Source organism: Mycteria americana, chromosome 4 (genome assembly GCF_035582795.1).
Source record: "Mycteria americana isolate JAX WOST 10 ecotype Jacksonville Zoo and Gardens chromosome 4, USCA_MyAme_1.0, whole genome shotgun sequence".
Taxonomy (NCBI): Eukaryota; Metazoa; Chordata; class Aves; order Ciconiiformes; family Ciconiidae; genus Mycteria; species Mycteria americana.
The window spans coordinates 88715240-88728649 of NC_134368.1; the positions used below are offsets into that span (position 1 = coordinate 88715240).

The following is a 13410-nucleotide window of genomic DNA, read 5'->3' on the forward strand; positions in this document are numbered from 1 at the left end:
CCACTGTGGAAAACCAGAATGCTAACATCTGAAGAAAAGCTGAAATGACTCTTTCTGAAGCTTTGTTATGATCTATTCTCTCCCCTTAAAACTGTAAATAAGTCAGCTTGGTATTGTCCCCTGGAAGGTACACACAGCAAGGTGAATTGTGGCCAGCCGCAAGCTCCTGTGTAAAACAAAATTCTTCCTCTGTATGCCAACAGCATCTTTAGAGAGGCAGTCCAAATGTGAGCACTGTTTTCTTTGTAAGTACACACAGCTCTACAGAAAACTGGTTGCTGTAGCAATGAGAGATGCAAGGCAGTAAATAAGCTGCTTCCAAGCACTGGCTCAGAATGTAACTGCAGTATCCACTAGCAAAAAGCAAAAAAAGACAAATAAGACACCACAGAAGGACATACTGAGGTAAATGGGGTTTCTGCTACCAAATAGCACTAGTTTTGTCCTTTAAATATTTACTAGCAGCACTATTACAATAGCGATTTTTAAAAACAGATCAACCACCTTCAGATGTTGTACGTGTACTCTGTGATGTTGTTCTGTATCTTGCGGAATACAGTACGTATAACTGAAGGAAGCAGTTTTATTTTCATGGCTTACACATCCATGAGTAGTACTCATAATGACTAACACACTGGATCAGAACAATAGGCCATTTATCGAGACACATAGATTTTTAAGGGATAATTCATTTTCAGCAGTTAGCAATAAAAATGTCATGTGTACATTATGGACATGAGATTCAAGTGCTTTAAATGCAGATCCTGTTGGAAATCGTATTTTACCATCTGATTCAGACCAGTCAGCCTTTTTTAACAATAGCTACATTCACTCAATAATTTTTTTGATCCATTTTCAGAAGCAAATGGTTATCTTCTTTTTATTAGAAATACATGACACTGAAGAATAACCGATGCTATTGATCATTGACTTATACCAATGGCCTATTTATCATACTAGATGGATTGTACAAAACTGAAAGCAAAGATAGGTATTACACAAGTATCAGTCTTAGGGAAGTCTTGAGAAAAAAACAAACCAACAATAAATAATCTCTCTTACATGTCATGAAATGTCTTTCACCCAGACAAGTGGAAGAGGTGAGACATGTAAGGGTGGTATTATTGGAATGATGTATTTCTGGAATAAAACTCTGATTCCATTAAAACAACCAACAAAATTTCAACAGGGACAGAAGCTCACCCCAACTGTCTGCATATAACATTTCAGAAAAAAATTGTGAAAGGGAATCTTGACCGAAGGGTATTTTGGTTAAACATTTAACCAAATTGAAACATTATAACCAAAACCAATTTAACCATGAACTGGGTAGCCAGAGTACACCTTGCTTGTTCATAACACGAGTACTTCAGTGAACATTTGTTCTTTGGTTGAAAAATAAGCCTCAGTAGCAGATCCCATTTGCCATCATTATCCTTTATTCATTTCAATGTTGGACACTTCCAGAATCGCTTTGCTGCGGCATGCAATGCTTGTAAGAGGTTCGCCATCCAAGTTGTAGGTTCTGCTATTCAGCTCATGTCATGTCCTGGACAGATACTGAATGAAAGGAAGTATGTACTAGACTTGACTGGTTACCTGTATGGTGATTTTGTCCATATTCTCCTGCAAGTACCCGGCACTGCTACTACCACCACTACAAGTAGCCCAGTACATATCCACTACGTACTAACTGCATGTAAGCTCCAGTAAATATCCAATACATTGAGGGTATGGACTTGATCTACAGGCAAGGTATGCGCAAGCCTGACTGAGATCTGCAGTAAATAGAAGTTTAAATTTCCTACTACACTTGCTTTCAAAACTACTGTTCAGATGACACTGCCCCTCTTCTGTGTGCTGTACCAACTAAATGAAGAGCAAACCAGTAGTTAAGGTCTGTGCTTCTGAGACTCAGAAATAAAGGTACTGACTGAAATGACAGCCCAGTTACGGAAGTGTAGTGGCACTGAAGATAACATTGTTTATTATTGTAGTAAGTCTTCAGGAATCCTGTAAAAAACTAAAACCCTAAATCACAGAGACAAAACTAATATCTACATACTAGATTCTACATATCTACATACTACATACTACATATCTAGATTCTTTCCAAATCTGGTTGATAAATCTTAAGTCACAGGGGTTGTGGGGTCAATAGCACTCTAGTCAGCTCCAGAGACTGAACCATGGAACCCAGGAATGCTACGAAGCTCCTGAACATAAGAGTGTGTCTTGCCCGTGTTAGGTAATGCACAAGCATGTATCCTCCACCTCTTCTAAGCCCTGAATAAAGCCCAGGTGGTATCCAGAAAATAAGAGCAGCATACTCTAGCCAAGTTTCTAATCTGGATGACTGGGAGACCACATTGTGGTACACATCCGCTTGCCAGCCTAGACAGAGCTCTAGCAATCTCTAGTCCAGTTGAGTGTATCTGTTGTTGTGGGAAGTAAATGTTGTTTCAGAAGCTGGAAAAAGAACCTGGTATCGTTGAAAACTGTATAAATCAGCCTTGAAAACATTTCTCTTTAAAGACTGAAAGCCTTCCTCACACATGTCATAGACCAGAAAGGCAGAAGGGACTTACAATGAAACAGAGACTTTTCAAATACTGGTGATCTGATATGGCCCGAACCAGTTCTGGCTCTCAATATCCAGAGGGAGAATCCAGCTAGTGTAGTCCATTCTCTTTATTTTTCATTCTAGCACCGTTTCTCCACATAGAGAAGGAAAATGGCTAACCTTCCCAGCAGCATGGTGACAGAAGGACACCTACCAGCTGTTGTGATCTAGTGCAGCTTCCCTGATCCTTGCTAACAGTATCTTTACAGGAATCAGGAAAGTTTCTGTGGGACAGTAGCTATGTCACACTGTGACCTTTCTAGACAGAGTACTGTTGGATCAGTATTCACCACTACATATCATACTCATTTGAGACTATAACTATCTCCAACAGCAGCATCGTTCATTTGGTTCTCCAAATCAACTTTCCGGCATACAGCAGGCCTCCAAAATGGATGAACAGAGACAGGTGCCATAAAAGCACAGAGGGACAACATGTTTTCATGCTATGTAATACCTACCTGGGCATGGTGCTAATGAAAGCATATGAAAAAGAATGAAGGGGAGAGAGAAATAAAATAAATAGGGAAGATGGTTACAAAAGAAAAAGCTATGTTTTTAAATCAAATTGTTTAATGCATAAGTTTACATGAGTCTAGACTGCTAATACTATTTTGCTTTACTGAATTTCTTGAAAAAACAAAGTCAGTATAATGCAATGGAAATCACATTAAAGCAAAAGCAAAATAATTTAAGCAGTCTCTGTGAAAATTCTTACCACCAGTAACTTGACTGACAGAAAATGAGACCATGGAGTTAGAAAGATGTACTTTTTTCTTTCATTCTTTCTCCCTTTATCATTTTGCTTCATTTCAATATAATCATGCTTAATACAGGATGTGAAATAATTTTCATACAACACAAAATAAAACACATCGATTACATGCCAGTGAAAATCTACTGAAATCCATGGAAAGTAATTAAAAGCTAAAATATTCTAAATGGGAGCAGAAACTGGCTTAACACTAGCCTGCACAACCATTTCTATACAACATCTTACAATTAAAAAAAAAACCCACAAAACTTTGTTACCATTGAAAGCCCATGATAAAAGGTTTTGATTTTTAAGCATTCTGATGTAGTTCATAAACATCCTGTGAGACGTAAAAGCCACACAGTCACTTTGTTTTCAGTGGATTCACTGGAGCTGTCTAAAAACCAACAAAGGCTCCAAGCTTATAAAACCTGAATGATGAGGGATTTACACATGCTGTGAGGCAAACCGAACTGTTTCCTGACATCTTGTCTTGCAGGAGCAATTCAGAGCCTACTGAAGTAAACAGAATGGATCCTACTGATTTCACTGAGCTTCGGAAATGCTGCCAGAATTACAATCAAGACTGGAAAATGAGATAGGTTAAAAATTCTTTCTGTTGCCAAGATCTCAACCTTTTTTTTCCCCCCCTGTAGTGAACCCCAATTCTAAAGGCAGTAAGTCTGGAGACATTACTGATTTACACTAGACATTGTCATTTTCAAACAGGAATGCCTGGGTAGCCTATTCTAAACTAGAACTGTGGGTGTTAATCTGCCAGCTTGAGTCTACACTTATGCTCACTAGTGAAAGCTCTCATTCTGAAAAGGGAACTCCCTATTTTTTGTAGACTATAGTGACAACCTCTAAATTAAAAGAAAAAGATTAAAGCTACAGGCATTGTTATTCCACAAATACATCTAGGCTTAAGTTCAACTTTTTAGATATAAGCAAATCAGTAAGTTTTCTGGACTGAACACACTTTTTTTTTTTCTAATGTACTTTTTTTTATTTTCAACATAAATACTGTGCTGTGCCAGTAGAAGGAAAATTATTCTCTTTCCTATTAATTCAACCATGACGAAACAGAAAGAGTCAATGTGCTTGCTGACAATATACTCTCTGCCAATCCAATGAGGAATTACCAAGTCCATTGCTCCTTTCCTTTATATCTATAGTCAGCAAACTACTCCAAAAAGTCAGCTCACCCAATGCTAAAACACCCTGTCCACCTACCCACCCATCCCCTGACTCATGACAGGAGGAGATGGGGACGATTCATAAGCCCTTTCCATAGACAGCTAGACTCTTCTTCCTTTGCCTGACCACAAAGACAATAAAGCAAGAAATGCCTTTTCAAGAACCAAATAAGAATCACAAACAAATTCCTCACTAGACTCTGAGCACAGTATTAGTGCCAAATGTATTCATTTCTGGACTGGTCAGGAAATATTCCTCCTGACCACACTTTCCTCTTACAGTGGCAACTGCCACACTGACATACCTAAAAAAGAAATGTTGACAAGTGCATCCCATGTCTCCCTTGAGTTAAAGGCCCCGAGAAAGGGATTTCAAACATTTATAACAAAATGTGTGCAGAATTATCATAAGAAAAGATATGTGTCCAGGCAAATACCTGTCAGATCGTCCTCCTTCCAAGCTGTACCTTAGGTAGTTCATACCATCTAAGAACTGGCTGCTTGGTAAAGAGTCATCTCCTAGTTCTCTGAGGTCTTCTGGCCTAAGGTACTCTCCTCCATCTCCTGTCATTGTGTCATCACCTTTAAAGCAATCACAGAACGGATAAGAGATAAGCACACACACAAGTTTAATTTCATTTACATGTTGGGATCTAACAGCTGGATGGCACAATAAACAGGAAGGCATTTTCCACTCAGGAAACACTGCAAACCACAAGCAATTAATCTATTTAATGAAACTGGCACATCAAGCAAGATTTAGGAAAAAAAAATTGAAATCAAGGTGATTAATCAATTAGACTTAATCTAATTTTTGCTGTTGGACATACTGGTAAGGGGCAAATTTCTTTGCTACTCTCTAAAGCATGATCTCCCTATTCCTTTATCCATTTTAGCTCTCTGGCCACAGCTATACTGTATCACACCCTGACAGTTTATGATTAAATATAACCACTTACTTGACTAAGCTATGTGTTTTCAGCTGAAAAGATGTTTTCTGTGGCTTTATGCCTGACAGTTGCAAATCCTAATTTAAACATTCCATTGTCCAAACTCCACATCATATGAGGCTGTCTCACCCATGTTCCAACATCCTTGGGTGATAAGCATAAAAATTCTCATTTCTAAAACACGGCAATATCCAGAAACTGGAAATAAACTCACATGCATAGATGGTAATCATCATTAATCAGAAAAGTAATTCATAATGAATCAAAGCTTAAATGATCATTGGTTATCTGACCTAGTAACCTTTTTGCGTATACTCTGAATAACAGGGTTTACTTTTTTGGGGGGTCCAAAATTCTTTTCCCCAGGAAATTCTGTCCATATGAAGTCACGGTCTGCTTTTCCCCAGCAGACTAACAAAACAGATTACATTGCCAAGCAACATGTAGATGTTTCTTTTCATTCCCATTTGCAACATGGTTTCTCTCCGCAGTTTCTGCCTGAAGGTTTCAATCACTTTCCCCATGGTTAATTACTACTGTACGAGCCTGCCAGAAGCTTGGTGTGGCCCACGGAACCGCAGAACATGAACCTAGGCCACCGACATCTTCAAAATTCCTCATTTTCTACGCTGCGTGGGCAAATGTCAAGAACCCGAAGCTCAGTTACATGAAGGAGACTGCAACCGTTATACAGAACAGTCTTCAGGGGCTACACGTTCCAGGTGCAGTAATTCACCCCGATATGCCGAGAAACACAAAGGACTGCAAAGGTTAGGTAAGTGGTATCCATGCTGTTTCAAACAGAATTCATTTGGGCATCAGGACCATTGCCGCTTGTGTGATTTAAAGTCTTAATAAAGCAAAATTGCAAAAAACAATCATTGTTACCACTGTTATTTCCGGTAGAGCAACTTCCCCCCGCCCCACAAAATGTTATTGGTATTACAAGCTATAGGAGTGGTGCTCACTACTAAAGGAAGAAATGTTGATATTTGTTGTCACAAAACAGATCAAGCTAGTTCTTCTAGCTTCATGTTTCAGCTAATTAATAAATAGTTTATAATTTGTCATCTAAAACTAAGTAACCTTTGGAGTTTTTAAAATATTTTTTGTATACACAAATATTACATGTAAAAATGAGGCCTAAATCTTTTCGGTATAACAACAAAAGCTCTTGAAAATTCCATCTGCCCACATTAAGACAGAGAAACTGGGCACAGTTTCACAGAAAACAATAAAATGCGTTTAATCATTGCATGTTTCCTGTCTTCTGACAGTTGATGCCTCCCGTTTCCTGGGAATGTCACATTATAAAGCACGGGGCTTAGTGAAAACTTGGAAGATATTAAAACAATGCTGTTAATCAAACAGTAAAAGGAATTTCAAGTTATATTTCAAATAAGCTAGATACTTATAATCACGCCAGACATTCCATCTGTAATAGAAACAAAGGCAAAATCTTCACCACTTTCATCACACCCACATCCTTTTAAAAAAAAAAAAAATCCCAACTCTACTCTTATTTCAGCTTTGGCCTCTCATCTAAGAGTTGTCAATAATGCGTCTAAGTAACATTAGGGGTTTTATGTGATGTGAACATCTGCGAACAGTAATAAGACCATCCATGAATATTTCACAATGTCTTCAGAACATTTATCTGTTGGTAAGACAGCTTACTTGCTAGCGTACTAGTCTTGAGTGAGTGAACTAGAAGTTAAAGTCACTCCCCACCAAACCCTTGTGCCCTTCCATCTTCCCTCAGCGAGATGAACTGCCAAAGCAAGCAGCGCATCCTAGTATACGAAAGGAAAATAATATGTATTTAAGTCTAAATGATTGTGTAGCAACATAACAGTTCATACAATTGTGGTTACCCGAGTGTCTTAATTCCTGCTTTGCAGGGCAATTGCACATACGCAATGGGAATTATTCTGAGTCTGTGTAACAAGCACTCATTCATCCTGCCAGTACTATTCTGTTGTCATTAAAATATCTGACACAGCTATATTCCTGAGTCTCAGTCAATTCAAATGTACACAGACATGTTATCTGCTGAGAAAAAATTACATATTCAGCTGACCATGAGCTTCTTTACACAGCAAATCTTACCAGATGGTAGTTTTGTGGAGGTACAAGAAATTATCCTTTTTAGTCATGCTGGAAACAATTCATCTGCCATTACATTCCCCACCAAATTAACAACAGTAACATTTTCATCACTTACTAAGCAGTTCATGACAAATATAGCCCTTGACATTGATGCTCCATGATTTGCAGTGGCCATCTATGAACTTAAAGGTGGATTTCGATGAGCTACCCACTTAGTGATTTATCTTCTATTCACTTGATAGAACACCTTCCTTTCTTCAAGGACACCAACAGACTTTCAGAGGTTTACTTGACGGGGAAAACACACTACAAAACACTGGGTGACCTTGCACCGTGCCCCAATTAAAGCATTCCTGTTCAGCCTTGGCCTCATCACCACCACTGCCCATCTCTCAAATATCTCTCAAAATTTTGTCCAAATCTGCATTTCTGAGTAACATCATCTTCTTTAGGGCAGGTTTGAAAGGAAATAAAATGCACTAGAAGGAAGTATCAAGTACCTGGACTCTCTTAAAAGAAACACTGGGGTTTTACTGGTAAGAACACTGGAACAAGAAGTAAAAAAATGATTTAAAAAAAATTTAAAATCCCCAAACCTAGGAATCTATTTACATTTAAACAAAAAGTGTCCAATAGCCAAGTCCCTGCACTTGCTGCTGCTATTACGTTTTTCTTCGCAGAGTGCAAATAATTCCCAATACAATGGGTAGCTTTTCCAGAGCATAACACAAAGCATCGTGGTCCCACTGCACTTTCAGCAATGATCTGGTTAGTCCATCAATCTGTTTCCAGTGGCCAAACTCATGCCCCGGAATAAGATGCAAGACCCCCCAAAAGCATACATTTTGTATAGGTCTGCAACACTTGGGGTTCTTTGTTTTCTCCTCAGAAGGGGGATAGGAAAAAAAAAAAAAAAATCAAAGTAGAGAGGTCACGTGAAGCAAGAAGATGGATACAAAGGGTGGAACTAGCAAGGCCCAGGCTGCAGGGAGAAGGGATCGCAGAGACAGCGTAAGTTTAGCAGGTTCCAAACCTGTTACTAGGAAAAAATGAGAAGCAGACATGGACCTGCTAAACAAAGTGCTAAACATTTCTATGAGGTGTTGGCCACCTACAAAAACTATTAAATCAAGTGGCCTCTTCTGCAAAACTGGAGACTCAGCACTTTGCAGGACTGGATCCAAGAGAGGGAGAGAAAGGATGAAAATGGAATGGAGAGGTGAAAAAGAGAGACAGTAAACCTAAGAATCAGAACGGGAAAATTAAATGAACTTTAGGATTTAAATACTATGGTTAAGGTAAGGAAGGCCTGATACAGAGACTCATACGGGGCAAGTGAAAACTGCATTGATGGTTGTTAGTAACACTTTACACAAAGTTTTAAACCTTTGTCACAACCAAGCCAACCAAAGGCATATCTATTTTAAGCAGTGAAGAGCGGCACAGAGATTCTTGGGCTGGTGAATCCATACACACCAGACTGCAGAGCTGTGCAAACACACTGGTCCAGAAGCCGTAGAGCTACGGTGATTCCAGTGTTGTACCTGAGCAAGCAAGCTCTCTCGCAGCAGGGACTATTAAGCCAGCAGCAGTGCCATGCAGCTGACCTGAGCAGGCATCCCCGCACAATTCTGCACCATGATGTGTAACGCAGGTGGCACTAGCTGGGGAACTTTTGCATCCTGCTGTTTTGTGCTGTAGAGCCACTCCAAAAAAACCAGCCAGCTAGTTCTCACTGACTCAGAAGACCCTGAACCTTTAAGACACTGCTGCCACAGAAACCGTATTAAAATAGCAGCACTGGCATCATTCTGCAGAGCTTCACGGGGCTCTGACGGAGCCTCACACAACCACAAAGCAGGAAGCACGCAGTTTAGCCTATGAGGAGCAGTCGGCGCTGCACATACCCAGTGATGCTGCAGCTAGTTAGGCAGCCAAAAAATGGACAAAGCATGAACGGGAACCTTTCCTATGATCTTTTAAAATGCAGCTGCCTGGAGTTTTTTCTCTTTGCCTAGACTGGGGAGCAGGAGTAAACTCCATTGCCAGTCACTGTCAAAGCCACACAGAACTGTTTTCAAAGTTGCATTAAAATAGAGCCAAACAACCACAAATCACACAAATCCACAACTAATTAACTTTTTGCTCAAGTCAGCAATATTCACATGACAACTCTTACTGGTCTGTTCCTCTCTTCTTTTTTTTTTTTTTTTTTTTAAATTTATGCTGACCACATTATTATTTCTGTGTATCATGAACCCATAATATCCAAATACAGCAATGGATCTCAGTTGCTAATTTCTAAGATACCTGTTAGCAGGAAGGGAAGCAGATCTGACTGGCCACTCAGACGTAAATATTGGCCTTACTCTGAGTAGTACAGAGAAAACAAAAAGCTCATTTTGATGCTGATGATTTCACGTGTTTGAACACAGGTTTTGAGCATTATACATCACTGAACAGACTACTAAGAGAAACAGGCCGCATGCTGAGACCACATACCTGCTCCTTCAGTGACAGTTTGGCTGAACACACACGATTTTACCAAACCATCAGAACTGGAGACCCATACTAATATTGCTGTGCTGTACTTCTTAGTTTTCTTAAATTCTACAAAAGGGAGTGGTATGTCCTACCTATATAACTGATTAAATCAAGCAAGAATCACGGACCGCTTTGAGATCAAAAACATGTTTTAAATGTAAAGTAACACTTACAAGACAGTAGCTCTGAGGCACCCAGCCACATACAGTTCTCAGCTTAGCAAATCAGTATGGGCTCACAGGAGAAGTGTTTCATTAATGTTTCTAAAACAGACTAGCTTTTTTTCAGAAATTATCCTCTGATATCAGGGAGCTATGCAAATGTTTGATCAAGTAAGTGTTTTTAAAATTTTCACCACACCATTCTGGATACGCATCTACAGAGTCAACTCACTTAGGGAAGCCTCAACAAAGGCAGTTCCTACCATTCCTATAGTTCTGCTATGTAAGTGAGTTGCAAAATACAACTGCTGTATGAGAATTACTCTGGAATTGTTTCTCACAAAGCATAAAGAAAATATAGGCAAAAGTTAAAGAGAACAAAAAAAAAAAAAAAAAAAGAGGGCTGTGATAGAAACTGCCAGAAGTTGCTTTTAATAGATGTTTTTAAAGCCAGATACAGTTATGTGAGTTTGCCAAAATTGTTGTTTTCTCTGCAGCATGCAGATAAGTCTACAGCTCCCCACATAAGTGCTGCTCCTTAAAAGTAACAGATGGAGAAGGGACAGCTATTGCAAGCACAATTTTTTATGGAATATGTAAGTCCTGAAGCATCTTTAAAGGAATGTATAATGCAGAGTTTCTCTGACACTTTCCTTGGACACCTTCACTTCCCTAAAGTCAATCCTCTATTTAATGGCCCCCACATACTAGAAGTTTCCCTGAATTACAGTTTGGCTAATGCTTTAAATTTCTTTACTTTTAGCCAGTCAGGAAAGCAGGGTTTCACGTACGGCTTCATGCAGGGCTTCATATATTGATACATGACTTAGCATGAATCATCAGGTCAGCTATTGGTAGCTCAATGCAGCACTTGCAGAAAGACAGAAGGTGAAGCAAATGAAAAGAAAAAAAACCTGTATGTCTACCCTCCAGGATCTGCGAGGAGGGGAAGACGCCTTGATTTTGTTTTCTCGCAAATTAACCTGCTGCAAAATGAATTCCAGTATTTCACAGGTGGCTACCATGGTATCTATAAAGCTGTTACACTGGATCTAGGTAACAAAGAATAAAAGCACTGCCTTTTTAGAACTGGACCAGGACAAACTATCCCAACCTCCCTAAGCCACAGAAGCCTTGGAAAGTCATTGATACTAACTGGCACGCTGGAAAGTCTGAGGTGGGATGGGGCTACTATGCCATGTACAGTCAAACTGGGCCTTGAACGAGCTCTCTGTGTAGTTTCAGGAGGAGCAATAAAGCAGATCCCACAAAGAATTCTGGGCAGGAAATGACATTAAAAGAATGTACTGGGGAAAGTGATGGAGAAGTGATTTCACTTTTTGTTCCATCAGAACACTGCTTTCTTCTCATGGAAGAAGAAAATTCACCCTAAACCTGGTAAATATTTCCTACGAAATTGGAAATTTCCTCACAATATGAAACACATTGGGCACTAAGGAAGGAAAGCTTGGTCTAGTACAGATATCATGACTCCCAGCAGACCTCCTGACCAAGACTCTGCATGCATTAAAGTGAAAAGAGGGGAAAAAAAGTCTTTTCCTTCTTCCCAAGGATACAAAGTGTTTACTAATTTTGCCTTTGTGAAATTCACGTGGCAAGTACCGCTCTTTTAGGTAGCGCTATTGAAAATATTTGTAAAATGTTATGTACTGACACACAAGTCATCCTTCACAGCCATGTTGTTCCAGGGAACAATAGCCCAAGACGTCTGCTGCCCACAGAATGGGTAACACTCCTCTGACTGGGAGAGCTCACTTGGACTACAAAATATCTGTAAGTACTGTCAGCAGCCATAAAATCTGTAGCTAATTAAGGCAAATGTAAATGTAAAAGCAACCAGTTTTTATCAATCATGAGTGGGAATAAAACCAGTAGCTTTAAAGACAGATTTAGATCAGATGGGTAAGACTAGTCAAAAATACATTTTCTTTTTTTAACATGCTGATTACGATTTACTTCAATGACCAAGCTATTGTAGGTCCCCCCTATAACTTCAGTCTCTGAAGAAAATAATTCAGTGCCAACATTGCTCATAAAATAATAATTTAGGAAATAATGTATAAGTAAATACAGTAGTGTCTCCTGGTCATGCCTGTGCATTATTCCTTCTTTGCGCTAAGAAATCTGTGTCTGTAGTTTGGGTCATGCCTACACATGTCACTGACATCATTTATTATTGCTAATTTGGTCAATTCTACTTTTTGTCAACAACAGCGATGCAAATGAAAAACAGCGGTTTCTTTAAAACTTTTGCCAAAATTTTTGCGACCTAACCACAGTCTCCTATTTTTCATTACTAAAATGTTGACATGTGAGTAGCAATTCTACCCCAACAAAAAGAAAATAAATTATATTTCCAATGGCAATACCAGATATTTTTTTAAAAAGCCATATTCTCTGTGAAAAAATTCAATGAAAAAATCCAAGTAATACTTTGTTATAACTTTTGCTTTCACATTCCTAGCAGCAATGTCAATAAAGTTATGAGAAAAATTGAGCAGCTAACCATTATATTGAGAATCTTTTGTGTTGACAACACATGAATGAAAAAAAAGGCAACTGATTTTCAGATTTTCTGTTGAATTTGCACATCTGGCACTCAGAAGAAAAAAAATTCTCATTTTGCTCAGGAAAAAAGAAAAAAAAAAGAAAATATAAGTAATCTCAACAACATCATGTAAACAAAAGCAACTTTCCAGAGAAGAATCTCCCTTCATCTTGGATAACCTTGTTAAAATGTACCAGCGAGAAACACTTTGCATAGAAAACCTTACAGGGCACCTAAAGCATACAAATTTCTAGGAAATGGGAGGTAGACATTTTTCTGTGCAGGTTATCTCAAGTGAAGTTTTAAGAATCAACTCTTATTCACCAGCTATTTCTTTCTGAGCAGAGATTTCTTTTCGTTAAAGAAAGTTTCAGTTACATTTTCAATACATGGCTTTTGATTCACTTCCGTAAATCAACAATCTCTGGCTACGTTTTATACTACTGGTTATAAGAAGCTTAATTTAAAGTGTGAATTAATTCAGCGGTGTTATTCTGCATT

At 38.8% G+C, this 13410-nt stretch overlaps 1 protein-coding gene across 9 annotated transcripts in view; it reads right to left on the reverse strand.

The window, feature by feature from the left end:
• The window catches only part of ANK2 (ankyrin 2), a 203607-nt gene that overhangs the window by 67273 nt on the left and 122924 nt on the right, over positions 1 to 13410 (reverse strand). For all 9 annotated transcript variants that reach the window (XM_075501226.1, XM_075501225.1, XM_075501222.1 and 6 more), the window contains one exon: positions 5014 to 5158. In XM_075501226.1, the coding sequence (XP_075357341.1) occupies positions 5014 to 5158 (145 nt within the window). The remainder of the gene's footprint in view (positions 1 to 5013; positions 5159 to 13410) is intronic.